Source organism: Cydia fagiglandana, chromosome 1, assembly GCF_963556715.1.
Source record: "Cydia fagiglandana chromosome 1, ilCydFagi1.1, whole genome shotgun sequence".
NCBI classification, from domain to species: Eukaryota; Metazoa; Arthropoda; class Insecta; order Lepidoptera; family Tortricidae; genus Cydia; species Cydia fagiglandana.
Genome location: NC_085932.1, coordinates 15,516,798 through 15,536,935, shown reverse-complemented (window position 1 = coordinate 15,536,935; position 20,138 = coordinate 15,516,798). Strand labels below are relative to the sequence as shown.

The window sequence follows — 20,138 nt, the reverse complement described above, 5'->3', positions numbered from 1 at the left end:
TTTAAACCCTACGTTTTTAAATATAAGGAAAAGCTAGTTGAATTGAACATATTGTAAGGGCAAAGACCTTTGGGTTTCTTCCAGGATATACCTAAGTATTAAGATTTGTTTTGCCTTTTGTTACTTAAAGGCTTTGCGTTTGCGCTTGTACAGCTAGGCGTATTTACGATTTCCGATGACAGAGAAGGGAGGAAAATTATATCAATTTTTAACTTAACAAAATTAAATAATAAATAGCCGAAAAGACGAATATGTAAGTATGAATAAATTACAAAAGAATACTAAATTAATTTTGTCGTCGTCATTATGTAGGCATTAAAATAATCTGTATTTTATAACTACCGTTTTATTTATGAATGGAAGACAGAAATATCTTCAATGGCTTACGCCGCCTTGATTGTAGGTATTATTGTTAATTGAAAATAATGAATAAAACTTCAGATAACGTAATCATTTGTTTATTTATTATGTACTTTTGTCACGAGGACAGCTTAACAATTACAATAAAAATCTATGTACACGAGAGACTTAGCATTAGTCTGTCATAAATGTATTTGTTTACATAAATATATATAAATGTATCAACTTGTATTAAATTCCTTTAAAATCCATGCAAATAGAAAACGGAATTTTCACCACACCCGGCCGGAAAGAAATTTTGAAGTGGTTCTTTGGCATCATCGTTAGTTTACATAGATTAGATTTGTAATGTATTGCAGCTAGGTATACCTACTGTTAAATATTTTCCTAGCGGAGGTAAAGTAAAAAATATGTTTCACTTGGCAGACAAGTTTGTAGGTTCGCGTCTTTTTTCAATTTAGTGTTATGTTTTTTTAATATTATAACTGTTGGTATAGTACCAACGGCCCTCGCTTCGGATACGGGCGACCGTTGGACATTGGAAGTGTTTCTGGTTTGAAATTCTTGTAACCTCTCTTTTGCTTCCATTTTATGATCTTTCACTTTCTCGGGCCTTCAATTTGAACAAGGGATAAACTAATTCGCGCCCTTGACAATTGATCGTCATGCGTCGACGCAAATATACCGAATTGCTGTGACAACCAAAAGTATATAAATATTATATTTTACGTTTATATCAGAGCTTAGCTTTTGCACTAGATACTTATATATTGATCTTGAAGAGGTAGGTATGTTTAATCTATAACCAAAAAGGAAAACCGCATTTATTTTATTATATTTGAGTAAGTTTAATAGGTATGGTGTGATAAAATCGCCGATGAGCATATATCTATATAATTAAAATATGCTAAAATATATAACAATGCCAGCGGTTACTTATAAGTATAAAAATGTGTATCTGTAAGAAGCAGGTAGGTACCTATTGTTTAGTTACATATAATATGAGTGAACGTATGGATACTGATACGTATGGTGTAGTTATTATCAGATAAATAAAAAATATAAATTATCCTATGAAAAAATGCATGGTGACAATAAAGTAGGCACTTAAAAGATGACTAGTCACTAAATTACATTAATAAATTATAAATATTTTAATGTACTAAGTCTGACAGGTCTTAAAACATGAATGTTAAGAAATTAAGCAATTTACAAGTAAATTCAGCTCAGCTGCCAATACATAATGTAGGAAGGCATGTGGTATAAGTTCTAATTTCAATTGAATCCATGCTTAGAAAAATAACATACGATTAACAACCAGCATAATAATTAGCATACTGATGTAGGTACTGTGGCATGTAGACGAAACTTCGATTTTTGTTGTTCAACGTTAGATCCCGCTGGCATCAAAAATGTTTATCTTAAGGACGTTATGTTATTTTTATAAACATGATACAAAATTATATTCGAACTTTAAGAACACAGAATAAACGGCAGATTAGTGTGTAGGTAAAATATTTTAAGGATTTAGGAAATTTGGTATGCTTTAAATGACACAAATTAACTACAGATTTTTTTAAACAAATGTCACTATACAGAGTAGGCCTAAATAACTTTAATAACTCTGCTACAAAACTGACCATAACCATAAAATGTTGCATTCTATACTTGAAAATGTTCATGTTAGGTACCTATATCTAGATGAAAACCGCTTAATTAGTTTATTCGTTTAATGCATTCCTTATTTTCCAAAATAAACAAGTGAAATTATTTCTACTCAGACTGATTTAGACCCAAGCTGCACAAAACCAAGGTATTGTTTAGAAAAAATTACTGAAATAAATTTAATTATTTTGTCCCAGAAAGTATAATAGCATTTTTTTTGTGTTGATTAAATATTTTTTTATCGTACCTAATACCGTCAGGAATACACACATGCTCGAAGTCTTTCAGATTATTGTTGCCTACTCAGTAAAGTCACAAAAATTGTCATTGAAAATACAATAATACTCTTAAAAATACTGTTTTGCTACAGTTTGAATATTTTACAGAATTAGAATTTCTTATCTACTCTACCGAGCTCTTTTGAGAAACAATAACACTTTGTACCCTACATCTACATTTCATAGATAATATTTACAAATACCTACTTATAGCATAATATCTCACAAATGTTTTCTTCAAAACCTGGATACATAAAACCAATTTAGTCAATAAAAACTATAACTGGTAAATTAAAAATAAGACTTCAACCGATCTAGTTAGATCTGGTAACACTTTTTATAGCCTAGATTCAATACATTCAATAAAAAAATATTTCTTTAAAACGGTTTTGAGACGACTAACTGAATTGCTATAAAAACCCCAAAGTATTTGAGTATCTTCTTCTACGACGCAAACATAACGAAAACTAATTATGTACAATATTTTGATAGCAGACAATATTGAAATGTAAAATATAAAATTATATATATAGGTTTTCTATTGTTTCACTGGGTACAAATTCGTAACAACTAAACAACAATTACTTAATATTAATAAGACCGACCTTTCGTGGATTACCGAAATCTCTAAAAGACGTCTACCTAAGATTTGGCTGTCTTTTCTATACTTTTTCCTCCGGCATTTGTAAGGGTACGCTGGCTTCTTCTATTTTCCTGTTGGCCGCAAGAGCAGCGGCGGCTAGTGCTTGTCTGTGTCTCTTTTTGGTTCTCTCTTTGTGGAAGAAGAGCCTTAGATAGTGGCATGGGAAGACCACGCATTCGCCGGCTGGCTCCTCGCCGTCGATATACACACCCCGCACTATAATGGAGTTGGAGCAGTTCAGAAGTATGAGGAGTGTCAGGCTCACGATGTGTGTACACCAATTACTGAGTTTTGGTGAATCTATAGAAAAAAAGGCAATGTTAATTTTATTTGCAGATTTTCCTTTTTGTCCTAACCTGTCAGCAGCAAAAACTTAAACACGTTGAGTGTTCAAAATAATCTACAGGTGCACGGATGTTAAGAGAAAGTGCACTCCTACAAGGGAACGCATCATAGGCGTACGCACGGTGGGGCAAGTGGGGCAACTTGCCCCACCCTGGTCTGTGGTCTGACGAGAAGCTAAAAATTTTTAGGAACAATTAAGGCACGTAACAATACTTCTGCCCCACCCTTTAAAAAATGCTGGGTACGCCTATGGAACGCATCCTTCCTTTATAAACTTAAAAGTCATATTAACTTTGCATAAAATGCTGTTTGTATAAGTTCAGTCTTACCAGGGAATAGATATATATCTAACAAGCCCCACACGCCGCGCCACACGTTGACCGTGGCGAGGAAGGACACGAGATGGTAGACGTCGGCCAGCAGCAGCCGCGCCGCGCCGCGCAGCCGCGCCGCCGCCCAGCGCACCGGCGCCTGCAGGGCGAACGTCGCCACCACTAGCGCGTACCCCACCAACTGTTGGAAAGTAATAAAATATATAATTTTTAACAAAAAAGGAACCGACTTCACTAAACAGGTTGCCATTTTATAATCTTTATTCATCACGACCCTTCATGACGATCTTGCTTAGTTAGGTAAGTACGCGATTAGAAGATTTTGATAGCACACGCAATGCAAGAGTTATTTATACGTCATAACTTCATAGAAGTATCGTTGCAGACTTATCATGGTCTAACTCTTAAGTTTGACGAATAAATTAGGGTAAATGACATCTTAAGTATTATGTGATATTTAATTTAACCTTTTGGTAAACATACCTACTTAATAATAAATTAAATGATGTCTTATATTAAGTAAGTATGGAAAGTCGTAAGACTTGTGGGCTTAATGATAAGTAGGTAAATAAGATTGCCTAATCCTTGTTTGCACTTCTATAATAAAAAGTGCTCCTACAATAAAGAGTAACTTTACGAGTGTCTACTCAGAATTGATTAACATTTAAGCATATTTTTTGACTAGGTACCTAACTTGTTTATTTACCAGATGATATTCCATATTTAACTTAGGATAACAAATACCAAGGGATTGAGGAGTGACACAATTAAATAATTCTTGTTTTCGTCTTTATTAAGGGGAAACCAGCTCCCGGAACACAGGAGCGGAACACGGAGGAAACAGGCTCCCCTTCTCAGATTTAAGAATTTTAGGTAAATAATATCTCCGTCGCGCTGACGGGGGCGGCTTCTAAAATGAGTGCGATTAAGGACAAATGCAGCTTAGGCGAAAAATTCTGCGTAGAAACTACAGAAATCGGGGTTTCAATTTAGACATTTTCTTCCTCCAAAACGAATCGTAACGTGGGAACGGAATGAGTAAGAAATTAGGTATCTGTGTCTGCCCGTTTTGATTTTTGCGTTTATTGTTACCGACTTTTTATTGCTAAAGTCGTGCGTTTACGGCGCATTTTTCTGGCCGTTATAGCGCTGTTTGAAGTAACCTAGTTCTTATTAAATCCAGAATATAAAAACCGGCCAAGTGCGAGTCACACTCGCGTTCCAAGGGTTCCGTATATTACCCAATTTTAAACAATGTAATTTTTATATGTGAAACGCGAGTGAATTCCCTTTAAAAACCCGTAGGGGTCGAATCATAAACTAAGTAATTAGTTCGACTCACGCTTGACTTCATATTTCTAATAAGTTTTCCTGACATATATAGGTGAAGAACTATTTTGTATATTTTTTTTTAACTTTTAGACCCAGTAGTTACTGAGATAAAGGGGGGGGGGGGGGGGGGAAGATAAATGGAATTTATTTGGCTATTTTATGAAATAACTTCTAAGCTATTTATGTGAGATTTTAAAAATTAGATCTTTCATTTGATATGTAACATAATATGTATAGTTTTTTATTTTAAGTATCTTTTACCCACCACAAGTGGCCTCCATGTTTATAATTCGTTTGTTTACGTAAGATGTCCGTCTTTGACACAACACAACACACATACACATAGTTTTTGGTGAGTCTGTTCAGTGTTTTTGAAATAACTCAGTACACATAACTCAAAAAAAAAGACGAGAAATACAACTAAATCAAAATACTTATATGGTACTCAACATTGGTAGGTACCAATGTTGATATCATTTTTGGCAGGTCATTAAACTAAAAGCCGTTTGTACAAAACTTGAAACAAAGTGGATCTATTTAAGGGAATCGTGTAATAAATGTTCTTATCTGTAAACAAACTCGTCACGTAATTAGCATAATTTTCCGTCAACGTAGTTCGTATGCTCTTTACAACCAAGCTTAGGCGGTAAACAGCTGATTCTATTAAATATATAAGTAAGTTGTTTGCTAAAGAACGGAAACTCGCCGTTTATAGTCATAATAAACTTTAATGTTTTATTGTCACGGTTTTAAACGAAAACACTGTTGTGAAATGTATTTACAAAATGATTAAGAGCTGGAAATTGTAATTTCATCAAAGTTAGCGCGTATTCTGAAATGATTTAAATAAAAACAAAAGACAAGTGGTTTTATAGTCATTTTATGCAACCCGCTCGAATTACATAAATACCTACTTATACCTACATATTTAGGTCACTTGTAATAAAAGTGAGGAGTGAATATGAATAAGGACCGATTTGAAATGATAATTAATTCTGCCACCTTGAAACTTAATTAGTTCCTATTAAAAACAACAAATCCATTAACACAAGTCAGCTTTTATGATGTTGGTATCTTATCCGTTATGATATAAAATCTTCCACGTACTTATCGAATATTGTTGTAAAAACAAACTTCCTAGAGTTCCAAAGACCCCGGCTGGTGCATCCAACCAAATAATGTTATCAAATAGGCAAATGAACTGCGAGGAATATTCTGTGACATACTTTGTGTATTGATAAATGCATCGCATGATACATTCGAATTCCTTAGGGCTGTGTTAATTAATCGATAAAATACGCGAGCAGATAGATCTGTAATTAGTTAATTACGTATGCCTAAATATTACTTAATGCTGCATATGATTAACCTTTATTCTATTAATTAACCAACCTACGTAAATGTAGACAGTTAAGGTGAAATTCAAAAAGACAGTGAACTAGAATATTTTTTCTAGCGGATGTCACTTTTCTTATTATCTAACTAAGAAAAGTCGTGCGACGCTTTAGTTGTCTTTCAACCGTTTAAGTATTTGTATTCTAATAAATAAGAATACACTCTTATTAATGAAACGGAACTTAAATAATAAAAACTTGAAAATTACTTCCGAATGCCGCTTTTCACTTGTAGAGCCTGAGAAAGATTACCCCTTATGAAGTTTATTTATACGTGAATTATAGTCATTTTCAATGAATAATAAGTGCTAAAATCGTGGAAGTTTAACGGCGCACTAGTTCCAGTCTCATAGGCGTGATTGTGCCACCTGCGTATTAATAGGTATTTAACTATCACTCTCATGACAATGTTACAAAATGAATTGACAACCCTATCGCAGTGCGTCTAGTGCATAATCAAAACAATGCATCTAATTATAACATTTATAACTATAAGCGATAAGTCCAACCTTGAAGACTATAGTTGCTTCCTCTTCTGTTGTCACAGCAAAGCGTTTGTTAGATACAGCCTTACAGACGCGACGCGCAACGATACACACAGGCGTATTTGAATATTAGTTTTTGGATCTGTATCCGATATGCTACTGATCTGTCAGTGTCAAAAGTTACGTTTTTGGTTGAAAAATGTCACTTATGATACAGTATCATATCGAAAACAGATGGAATAACTTATATTTGAATAAGCCTGAGCGGCTACCGCGAAAACCGTAATTCGCAAATTGCGGGGATCTTTCTCTTTTACTCCAACGAAGCCGTAATTAGAGTGACAGAGAAAATCCCCGAAATCTGCGAACATCGATTTTCGCGGTTATAGCACTGGTATACCTACTACTATAGTTCGTTTTTTTTAGCATTTGAAAGAACTCCACAGAAGCAAGCGTGCAGTTTTTATTAGGCTCTTTAATTATTAATAATTACTGAATTATCTAATGTAGCATGGTCAATACATATAATTTAGTTCAAATTATTACCGCTAAAAGTGCCGGGTTTGGAACCACAAGCTTACTTCTGCGAAGTTCTTTCTAATGCTAAAAAAAACGAACTATAAGTTGATGGTTCCGCAAAAATACAATCCTATACGATGTTTAAATTAATAAGCGAATGAACCACTTACACTACCTGTTACCTACATGAATCCATTTGTGATTATGATTTATGGTTATTATTATGATATGTAAACATTTCATATTAATAATTAATCGGAATATATGTAATTGGTTGAACCATATAAATTCACCTTTGGTAAAGTTGTGTGTTTTTTTACGTTTCTCTTTTTTTTGGGTAGGTACAATAGGAAATATACTAAAAATATACCAACCTATCGAGACCTCTAAGAAGCCAGTTAACCAGGATGCTTCTCGGTTTCACGTTCATTACCACGGTGACATTGAGGAGATTGCCACGTGGGCAGACGGGCTGACTCGTTTATTAGTAAACATGAGGACCGTTTACCCCATTATACTCTTGCTGGCGAATTGGATAATTGATCAGTGGAAAGCTATTTTTAGAAATGATACCTGACAGAAGCTGTTGCGAGAATTTGAAGAAAAGAAATTGATGGTAATAACCTAATTGAGTTTGTTAATTTTGTTTGAGTGTGCAATGCATACTTATCTAATAGGTACTTCTAACTATCGTGTGGTTTTTGAATGGTATCAAAAATATCATTGAAATAACGATAATTTCAACATGAATACATTTATAGGTATCTGTAGAGTTAGATTTAACTGAATCACATCACACAGTCATTTTAGTCTTACAAAATATCCTGGTCAGGTACATACGCTTCGATTATAGGTATTAAGAATTAGTATAGTATGTAAACTTTATTGCGTTTGTGGATAGCTCACGATGTTGTTCATATGAGCTACATGTAGTTATGTCCCACTCATTTACATAATATCGATTACGATTGTTTTAATACTCTACCTGTTTAATTATTTATTTTTACAATCCACGAACGGTTATATGTTATTATGATTTTAAACAACAGTTCGTACTAGATATTTGTTTCTGTTGGGGGACCAAGACGGCCGAAAGGAAGAGCCAATTGTGCCGCTAGTAAGTGGTCACTGACTCAATGGCACGCTGTAGTAGATATGACCCACATGCGGAAAGGAGTATATGTAAAAATGTTGTGCGACTCCTGATTTTGCAATATAAATGAACTGCATTTTTTAAAAGATATAATAAATACCTATAGTTAAATAGGTACCTCTGACATTGATTATCAGATATCGTAAATGTTATAACATTTTTGGTGCAACGGAGTTGTGTTAACGGAATTGGTATAGATAAGTCCAACTGAAATGGTAAATTAAGGTAAACGCTAGTTAATCGTTAGGGTTGAAATTGTTTATACCAATCAAAAAAAAAATGTTAATTAAGTACTTTCACAGGGTCACGGTATGTTTGTTCGTAATATGTATGAATTAATGAATTTAAATTTATATATGATTAAATTTTCAGAAAAACGTGAATCACAGAAGAAAATCTGTTGTTAAGTAATAGGTACTTATTACAAGTTAGTCTAGAACTAGATATATCTAGTTTAGTAAAATATTTATTTTAGGCGTAACTGAACCCCCACTGTGAATTTAATTTCATAGCGTGGCATGTGTTCGCATTTGCGTTATGTCTATTTTTGTATGGGATTTTGAACAGCGTGCCAAGCGGAACGCTTTGGAAACTCAAAATCCTATACCAAATGATACTTAACGCAAACGCGTACGTCACGTCACGCTATCGAGTGAAATTTACAGTAGGGGTACTGAATATAAACATTTTTTTTTACTACCTACTTAAGCAGTTGGAGAATTTGAGTACCTAAGTAATGGATTTAAATAATTGAGGTGTGAGCGACCCATTACCGACAACATCCTGTATGTACAGATGTAGATGGCTCACCAGCGAGGTCCAGCAGGAGCGGAGCTGGTCGTCGGGGAACAGGAACATGTCCAGCAGCGCCCAGGAGCCGCGCCACACGAACACCACCAGCGAGCCCACCACTGCGACGGAGAACACGCAGTCCAGCACGTATAGCGCAGTCTCTCGTGTACTCTGTGAAACAAAACATGTGTTCATTCTCTTTCGTGTTTAGGTTAGTACCTATTAGTACCAAAATTTCAAGTACAACTCGCGAAGGACAAAGACTGATGACTGTTGACTGAAGGCACTGGTAAAACCAGTGGGCGATGGGGTCGTCACATCCCTCTCCACTCCTCATTGTTACTTAATGTCTAAACAATAATATAGTTAGACCAAGAAAAGTCTGCATCGAATTTGACAGCATACGCATTGTGTTCTTTATCTTCTACATATATAAATGCAAGTGTCCTGACTGACTGACTGATTCATCAACGCAGAGCCGAAACTACAAAAGCCAGAAAGTTGAAATTTGCACACCAGATTGCATTTATAAAGTGTATAAGAGATAAGAAGCGATTTTGAGAAATTCAACCCCTAAGGGGGTTAAAAAGGGGATGAACGTTTGTATGGGGTTAAAGTTTTCTTTTAAGCTAGGAATTTGAAACTTCGTAAAAAGATATATTATTAAAATACAAGAAAACTGATTTCAGCGTTTTTGAAAATTCATCCCCTAAGGTGGTGAAAAAGGGGTTGAAAGTTTATATGGATATCAAAAAAAATTTTAAGTGGTGGACTTGAGTCTTTGTATTTAGGGATATTATTAGAAGACAGGAAAAGTGATTTCAGCGTTTTGTAAAATTCATCCCCTAACAGGGTTAAAAAGGGGTTGAAAATTTTAATCCATTACAAATGCTTCGGGTACAAATTTTATTTTAAGCTAGGAACTTGAAACTTTTGTAAAAAAGTATCAAATTCAAATACAAGAAAACTAATTTCAGCGTTTTAGAAAATTCATCCCCCAGTGTGGTGAAAAAGGGGTTGAAAGTTTGTATGGATATCAAAAATATTTTTTAAGCGCGGGACTTGAATCTTTGTATTTGGGGATATTATTAGAAGACAATAAAAGTAATTTCAGCGTTTTGTAAAATTCATCCCCTAACAGGGTTAAAAAGGGGATGAAAGTTTGAATCCATGACAAATGGTTTTGAAACTTCTTAGAAAGACATAATAGCCGATTACAAAAAAGTAATTGCAACGTTTTTGGAAATTCAATCCCTAAGGGGGCTAAAAAGGGGATGAAAATTCGTCTTGGGGTGTAAATTTAATTTTAAGCTAGGAACTTTAATTTTTTGGAAAACAAAGGTAATAGGTAAATTAAAAAACATGAAAACATTCAAGCATTCAAGCATTTTTGAAAATCATCCCCCAAGGTGGTGAGAAAGGGGTTGAAAGTTTGTATGGAGATCAGATATTTTGAGAGTGCGGAATGCGGAACTTGAATCTTTGTATAAGGGCATAGGTACCTATTATGAGAATACAAGAAAAGTAATTTCAGCAACCATCATCAAAATCCACTTGACTTAAAACTTCATACAACTTGCTAAAAAAGAAAAGTACTTAATTTCAACATTGCTTGGATATGAAAATTATAGGTACCTACTAAAGATGTAAAATGTTGAAGATAAGATTCCACGCGGACGAAGTCGCGGGCAACAGCTAGTACGTCATAATTTCATAGAATTGTGACATTCAAAATAACACTTGCACTGCGTATGCTATCAAAATCGTTGCAGACTTTTCTTGGTCTAACTATATTATGTTTTAGATATTAAGTAACAATGGGGAGTGGGGAGGAATGTGACGACCCCATCGCCCACTGGTTACCAGTGCCATCAGTCAACACAGGGCAGCTTGTGGCAAGCTGTTAAGGTGGGATCAGACGGTTCATTTTTTGTTCATTTTCTAGTTTCATTATTCATCTTTCACTCAAAGTGACACGTCTGAACACAAAATGAACCAAAAATGCAAAATGAATTCATTAGTGAAAGAATCCAACAATGTTGGATATTTTCATTCGGCATCTTTCAGTCCGAATGAACAAAAAATGAACAGTGTGAACACAGAAATGAACATTCATTCGGATTTTGCATATTTTTCTCGAATCCTGAGGGTATACTACCTACTATCTAACTAGACAAAGATAGTGTAAAAGCAATAAAATGGTGTTCAAGTGGAACGAACAAAGTAGAATATATGGTATTTCTAGATACTCTATATAAATATCCCAGAGTTCCAAAACAATCGCAAGTAGCAAGGTATCGCTGTTCAATTTGGAGTTTTATTCGGCTAGGTATACTGTCTCTCATTAAAGTGTATTCTTTCGCTATTAACTGACCTATTACTAATAATAGAAGTTCTACAAAATTACTTTAAGTCATCCGCAAATAATTGCAAATTTGCAATAGGTACGATTTCGGATCTTCATCGGCTAGTTCTCTCAGCAATGTATTCGAGGCTCCAAATAAATTTCTTCTTGCGATTCAAGGTTGCAGCCACTACCGACGACGCTTTCTTTGCATCTTGTTTGTTAAAATCTTATTTAAATGATCACAAATTAAACTTATACCAAGACGCACAACTTCATTCGACGCCATAGTGAAAGAAAAGAAAAAATGAATAATCTTTCCAGCAGCCGTGTGAACGTGAAATGAAAGGAGAATGAAACATTCACTCGAGTGCACATTCATCCGAGTGAACCGTCTGATCCCACCTTTAGGGAGTATAGCGACCCCATGTACCCGAGTGTCCGAGCGCTTTCAGAGAATTCTGTCACCAGAAAGGTGGGTGTTACAGGATTCTCTGCCTCTGGCTTGCCTTAACCGGCCGTTCAGAGTGGAGCTGCGATGTCGCAAGAGCTGCATGCTGGAGGATACATGTGGAACCTAACTGGACTTTAAACGTGGCGAGTTAGCTACATGTTTAAAGTCCAGTTATATACACCTCTGTACCCTCAGCCCTCACACCAGTGTTGCCCTGGATACCATTTTATTAGGCAGGCGACGGTTCTCTATCCAATAGCCAAGTATTTTGTCCATCACTTTCACCCAATAGCCTTGATCATTTTATTTTAGATTCCATCAACTCTTCCTTACACCCTGGTGGGTGCTGCCTCTATACGTGCTTCCTATGACACGGGCAAGCATCCGCTCGGTGTACCCCTTGTATTAGTTGCAAATTACCTTTTCGCACGTCTTTTTGTACAACGTTTTAAAGTACATATTTATGGCCTTTTATATTTTTGACATAGACACGTATAGTCCTTAATCCCGCCCTAGGACGGTAAAGTAGCACCATATGTACTGCAAACTGTATTAATCAACTACATTATATCAAGTAAATATTTTTTAATACAGTTGCTCAAAAAGTGCTACTTTACGTAGCTGTTTAGCGTGCGGAAAGTTGGTTATCTCGAACTAGTGCTTTTTACTTTTCCAATTTTTTTAAATTTATACTTGTTCCAATTCACGACTACTTATTGATGAGTGTTAATATTAGTTTCCTTTAAACGTCGTAATCAGCATAAAAACCTACCGTTAATGTAAGAATACGAAAAATATTACATATTTCATATTTAATTACTTACCTCTTCATTATTATAACACGTTTATTTTTTAATATTCAATATTGATAATTCCGTTCTTAATAAGTTGACTGAATGGAACGGAATAGCTGCCAAACGCCCATAGATATAATATACTTAAAGACGACGTCTAACCGAGCTGTCACTGTTACCACTTTTGTTTAGTGTACGATTAACAATGTTTTTCTTATTTTTTCGCAACTGTATTAAAAAACGTCGTTCGATGCACGTGCGGAAATGTCATTCTTCACTCGTCCCGAGTCTTGCCACTCGCCTGCGGCTCGTGGCAAGATAGCTCGGTACTCGTGAAGTAATGACATACCTTCCGCACTAGCATCGAAATGTACTATTTTATAAGCGTCATCCATTAATTACGTCACACGAATTTCTAGGTTTTTTGACCCCTCCCCCCCTCCTTGTCACACTTGGTCACATTTGGCAAACCCCTCCCCCCTAGTGTGACGTCACATTTTTTCTACGAAATCGCCAAATCGAATTAAGTAAGTACTTAAGTATTATTAATATTTTATCAAAATATTATTGACGATATAAATATTAGTAATTTTATAACCCAAAACTGCTTAGGAAAGAAAATTAAACAAATAAAAACGATTATCGTTTTAAAACCTTGTTATTTAAATGTACAGCGAATAAAATAATTTAAATAAATTTTCGGTTACTGATGAAGTTAAAGTGACGTCACAAAGTTTGTGTCTCCCCCCTCCCCCATGTCACATATGTCACATTTTCTTGACCCCCTCCCTCCCCCTTAACGTGTTATGTAATTAATGGATGACCCGTAATGAGTATTGGCAGAACGTTGCTTGTTAAAGTAAATGATATGCAAAATATGCGAAACATGCAAAAGGTTTCTTGGCAAGTGAAATTTAGTCAATAAAACGTTGACGGAAGGCTTCCACGAAAGTGAACACCTATGCAAATATGCACTTAAATATTGACTAGAGTGAACACAGTTCAATCTCATAAATCATATGCACACAGAATAGTTATAATTACATAATATAATTTAAGTGTACGACTTGGCGTTACACTAAGCCAATATAGCGAGGTGAACGGACACCCTTCGAAGGCCGAGTGCGCGTAGCGCTACGAACTACGGCGTAACCGCGTAGCGCGTAGGCGCCACCATGGTGAGTAAGCGGTTTCAGGAGGCCTCTCCTAACTAGAGTGGGATTCATTTTTGGAGTTCCAATAGATGTCATAGTTTATTTTCGATTATTAAATAAAAGCGAAAAAGCTTGCATGCAGAAATTATTATTTAGAGTAATTATCGTAATATTAAGTATAGGTACCTATTCAATTCAGTATAAAGATAATCATAATTGAAGAATTCATTTGCAACAATAAATAACTAACGGCCCGATTCCAACTTTAAGATACCTCAGTTAATAGATCTAGAAAAGATATGGATTAGATATGTCAGTGTCAAACAAGTGTCAAAATTGACGTTTCTTCAAACAAATACGTCACTTTTGACACTTGTTTGACACTGACATATCTAATCCATATCGTTTCAATATCTAGTATTTGACGTATCTCACTGTTCGAATACGGCTGAATATTTATTATGACAAATAATAGCGATCATGACACATGTTGAATCTTAAAACAAAATCTAGTTAAACTAGCAGTTCGCCCCGAACTGAGAACTCGCGGTTCGCCAAACTAGCACTTCTCATCCTCTGAGCATTGCCAAATTTTATCACAATCGGTTTAGTATACGTATCGTTGTTGTAGGTAGTAGGTATCGTCGGTAGGGTTGCGGGATGAGTATTGGAAGACTAAATTCATAATATGTATAAAAAAACCGGTCAAGTGCGAGTCGGACTCGCGTTCCAAGGGTTCCGTACATAAGTCTGACTCACGCTTCACTGCACATTTCTAATAGGTTTTCCTGTCATCTATAGGTAAAGTACTATTTTCTGTATTTTTTCAAAATTTCAGGCCCAGTAGTTTCAAAGATAAAGAGAAAGAGGGGGTGGGGGTGGTCGGACAGACAGACAGACGCACGAGTGATCCTATAAGGGTTCTGTTTTTTCCTTTTGAAGTACAGAACCCTAAAAAGAAATAAACCTCCTATTTATTAATTATTATTTATTCTCTTTTCGCACATAACTAACAGACTCTAATATTTTTCACATAGGTAGCTTAGGTACCGTACCTACAGCTGTCACCTACTCAAACTATGTGAAATAGTTATTTGTTTTACAAGGGGGCAAAGTTGTTGTTTAACCGCTCGTGCTAATATTGATACCCGAGCAAGCGAAAGATTCCAAAATTGAACCACGAGCGTAGCGAGTGGTTCGAAATGGAATCTTGAGCGTTGCGAGGGTTTCAAAGCACGAGGGTTAAACAAAATTTGCCCCCGAGTGAAACACAAAATTTTTCACCACGCCAACCCGAAGCAAATATTAAATGTAAAATATCAAACAAAATCAAACCAAATCAAATCCAAATTAATGTTATTAAATATTTATCATCCAAAATCATCATTTAAAAGTCAATCCTACCAGCAAACATAAGAAAACAACTCAAAATTTGCATTTGATTACTTTGCCTCACATGTGGATAAAATGCAACTTTGCTATTCGTTTTTGAAGTGCAAAGTAACTCTTTCCGAGCTGGTGTGGTGAAAAATATAATAACTCTCATTACGTGATTACGTGAAGACATTATTTTCCAATTAAAACCTATTTTATGCGTTATCATTAAATTAACTGGTCCAGTGTGTTTTAATTTATTATCCGCTTCATGGTAAGATACCCGCATAGTTTATTTTATGTTTATACTAATCAATTTTTTTAGCCTATCTATTATCTATCTGATCTAATAACCATTAGCTGCAAAAAATCTACTGATGACACCTATTCTGTACACACAGCTCGAAATGTGAATACCAACACTATGCATGGAATTAATTTATATAGTGGGTATAAAAATAAAATGTGTAATTTATTTGCCTGACACTTCTTCTAACTTCTTCCTAGGATTTTGGCGGGCTTATTGCATGGCTAATGGGGCCTCTAGGCCTGGGGTCCGCTTGGCAACTGATCCATAATAAATTGGCATAGACATGTATTCGTTTTTCCGAAAGCGACTGCCATTTGATCTCTCAACCCAGTGGGAAAACCTAAACTTAATCAACTGGTTTCTAAACCATGATTGTACATTTATAAAATTTAAGTAACTATTGTAACTATGTATTATGATTGTTATAATTCTTGAAAAATACAATGAAATAATTTTGTTATTATCTTATCTTAGTTATTAACCTCAGACGTCGCCGAAGCTAAAAACAAAGTTTGTTGAACCTTCGTGGTTCTCGTAATATTAGCACGAGGCAGTGGCGGATTTGCAGTCTTTGCCGCCCTAGGCCCAAGGCCCTGTAGCCGACCCTTTCAAGGCACCCATAATATTGACTACATTTTGAGTTATTTCTTGTTACCATCAGCGAATTTTTTATCACAATTTGCCGCCCCTAAATATCTTGCCGCCCTAGACCAGGGCCTACTGTGCCTTAGGGCAAATCCGCCACTGGCACGAGGGGTGAAACAACAACTGTCCCCTTGTAAAACAAATAAACAAGAACAAAAATATAAATATTAGAATTACTGCTTATCGTTATGCCGCCTATCGTCATACTACCCAAACATATTTTTTTAATATATAAATGTTTAATTTTAATTTGGCAATTTCGGGTCAACTGTGAAGGTAAGGAGGGAAAACTTAGGATGTGTTACGTGTGAGTAAGGCCAATACTTGTAACATAATAACCTGACATCATAGTGATATAGCACCACTATAAAGTGCAATATTTTCTTTTTCACGTTTAAAATGTAGTCGTTCCCAGACTTTGTCGTTTGCGATGTTACAGATCATATTGGCTGCATTGCAGACACGAAATTCTACCTATCACAATGAATATAAATGTATATGAATATATTTGTCCAACTATCATCACAGACCAATCTGCTTAATATTACAATGCAGTAATTTATGAATTGAATAGAGATAGAGTTATGGACCTTATCAGAGGAGATATGCTGTATTTACGATACCAACCGTTCTAAACATGGTGGGGACATCAAAGTAATCCTGTGGCGTGTCCACGGCCACCGCGAACGGCGCCGCGCAAATGTTGCGCAGCGAGCGCAGCGCCGCCAGCGACAGCGTCGCCGCTGCCGTCGTCGACAGCAGCGTCTTCGCGCTGTCGCCCGTGCACTCGTTCAGCAGGTTCCACGCCCCCCGCCACGCCCCGACACACGCCACCCCGGCCAGGCAGGTGTACAGTCTCGACAACACATAATACGTCAACCGTCCCCGGTCCGGACACAGGTACCTGCTCAACTGGTTCTGCGTCAAGCAAAACAACAAGTCACAGCAAAATCCGAAGGCGGTGCACACCGCCGCGGAGCCGACACTGTTCTCCGGTAAAACGTACAAGTCCATGAGCGTCCATGTCGCCTTCCAGTAGGCCACCACGGCGGGAGCGACGACGATGCTTGCGAAGAGCGCATCGGCGAGCTCTAGTAGGACGGCATGTGCGCGGGACCCACTGGCGAGAGTGTCCGCGAGGCCGGCGGTGCTGCCCCGCATGTCTGCGGCTCTCTAGGTTCTGAACGCGACTGTATTTCAACTAGTAATTCTATTATCACCGCGTCCCGCCGTGACGCACTACAACTAACTTGTTTGCTGCGACGCGCCGCGCGGTTCGACGCGATAACGACTCGATCCTAGTGAGCTGTCGGTACACCTCGGAGATAAAGGTTCGACGGCTGGTTGCAACTGCAGAAGACGGGATATCGGCAATTAAATTGTTTTCTTCGAGTTTATTTCAATTGAATGGCCTTTATCTCAGTCTTATGAATTACTTAATAAGATGAACGTCATGAACGGATTAGGGCGCGTTTTGTGCGGTCGTCTTATAAATCAGACGATGCAATGGGTAGGTACTTTTTATTCCCATCTTTTTGTTCAATACTTTCGAGCTGCTTGCAGTTCTGGCGTTTCATATCCGGTAGTCATTCGGTTTTCGTTAAAATATTTAAGTACTTCCCTCAGAAATTTAATAAATACCGCAGCAAAGGAATTAATCGAATATAATTCTATGTATACTTATCCGGCATAACAATATAGTCGTTAGCGGAACGTTGATAGAGACCGAGAGGTAGGTAAAGCTAGTGACCCTCAGACTAATCGAGGTAATAGCAAATCGGGACTAGGGAACGACAACTAACTGCTTCCTAACCGCTGGCTTCAAGTGGACATCATTAGGACCTTGACCTTACTGTCATGCCTAATATACAGCCAATTATATAGTTATCGTGATTAAGTGCACGTAAAGTGGATAATGCTGGATGACGTAGAGATATTAGTAGTAGTAGTAAAACACTTTATTGTACAAAAATCAAACAAATATATATACAAGAATATATATATAGATATTGCAAGGAAACGCACTGTACCTGTATAACAGTCATACGGCGCGATTCGGGAAATGAATTAGAGATTAACTAGAAACGATATAGTAAAGATATGTGACGTCCCACGGGTAAAGGTACCTTATGGCGGTTGGCGCTTACGCTATCATTAACGCCGCTCCAATATTATTGCGGCGCTATGCGACGTAAGCGCCGGCCGCCATAAGGTACCTTTTTTCTGTGGAACGTCACATATCTTCACTATTCCATATCTGGTGAATATCTAATTCATTTCCCGAATCGCGGCGCCAGCCGCCATAAGGACCCTTTTGCAGTGGAACGTCACATATCTTTACTATTTCATATCTAGTGAGTCTCTAATTCATTTCCCGAATCGAGCCGATACATTGCTCGGCTCTGAACTCGTTAGGGCAATAATTTAACCCCTGGATTGGATTTGTTACTACTATTCCTCTACGGAATTCAGCGTCGTAATCATTAGGTACTTTGCCATGTCAAAGTGGACGCACTTAAACGTTCAATCAATACATACCTATTGATATGTCTCGGCCTCCTAGCACATTCAGCGTCAAGAACCCGAATGTCGGGTGCACTGTTCGTAGCACAGACTTAAATATACCCTAGATGACGCAAATGCATCTACTTCGCGTGTCCGAACCCAGACCAAGCGTCGAGGTTGGCCGTCGCTATTGACATTCCACGCGCGCCAGTTGTTGCAGCCGGTAGTCCGTAAAAATTAAAAAATTGCTCTTTGCGTGATAATTAACTGCAACAGCCCAAAAATTGCAAGCACCCAAGGGCAAGGACATATTTCCTATCAAATGTAAGTAATTTTAAAATTATATTATGCTTAAATTAATTTTAAAACATTTTATTAAGATTCCAAATTGTGAGTCCAATAATATACCTAAGTAACTATAGATGAACGTTACAAAACTATATTTACATTACATTGCGCGTTTACTTTGAGCGTTTGATCTGACGTTGTGAGTTAAGAAACGATGAATATCGCAACTAGCGATACTGTCGCTCATCGCTTCGACTTCGTGGTACAGGCCGTTCATCATTCGTCTGTCAAATTTAGCGACTAGTGTTGTTCGTTCTACCGATCGCGTCTAATAATCGATTTTAATCGATATCGGACATATGAATGATATTAACTATTAAAAAAAACTATTAGTAGGGTCAATTTTCAAATAGGCATTTTTTGCTGTCCCACGGCTAAAACTCGAAGTCCATAGGACTAAAAGTCTGGGTATGTATATATTTTCATTCAGTGTATTATAAGCTTTAAAAATCATGCAGAACTGTACCTAAAATATTATTTGTTCCTGACAAAATCGCATTTGAAGTTCCAAAAACGGCGAAATTTGCCGATTTTCGCGTGTCCCAGTGGCGGCATCGCGCAATAAAAAAAATCATAACTTTGGATGTAGGAAACGTACTATAAACAACTTTGTATTTCTATAAAGAGCATTTTCTAGAGAATTGATTTAATCATGTTGATAAATTAATGCGATATTTAATAAAACAAGGGAAGCCTTTTTATCGCTGTCCCGCGCGGCACCTATTTTGTTATGACTTAAATATACCCCCTATAATCTTCATTGTCTATTGAATAACGGTTAGATTAAATTTACAACGCAATAGTGCGGTTAGTTGGGCATCGATTGACATCAAATATAGACCCGGAAACAGTTCAATTTATTTAAAAACAGATAAAAATCTCTTTCGATATATTTTGGTACGACTACAATGA

General features: G+C 36.6%; 1 protein-coding gene across 2 annotated transcripts in view; it reads right to left on the bottom strand.

The window, feature by feature from the left end:
- Positions 1–442: 442 nt before the first annotated feature.
- LOC134665907 (uncharacterized) overlaps positions 443–20,138 on the bottom strand; it is a 39,158-nt gene continuing 19,462 nt past the window's right edge. The window contains exons 1-4 of one of the 2 annotated variants that reach the window (XM_063522965.1): positions 17,001–17,662; positions 9,317–9,469; positions 3,621–3,804; positions 443–3,246 (exon numbers count right to left, since the gene is read on the bottom strand). In XM_063522965.1, coding sequence (XP_063379035.1) covers positions 2,966–3,246; positions 3,621–3,804; positions 9,317–9,469; positions 17,001–17,534 — 1,152 coding nt within the window. In that variant the 5' untranslated portion in view covers positions 17,535–17,662 and the 3' untranslated portion in view covers positions 443–2,965. Of the gene's footprint in view, positions 3,247–3,620; positions 3,805–9,316; positions 9,470–17,000; positions 17,663–20,138 lie in introns of those variants that run through there. The other variant, XM_063522973.1, reaches the window with a different exon arrangement.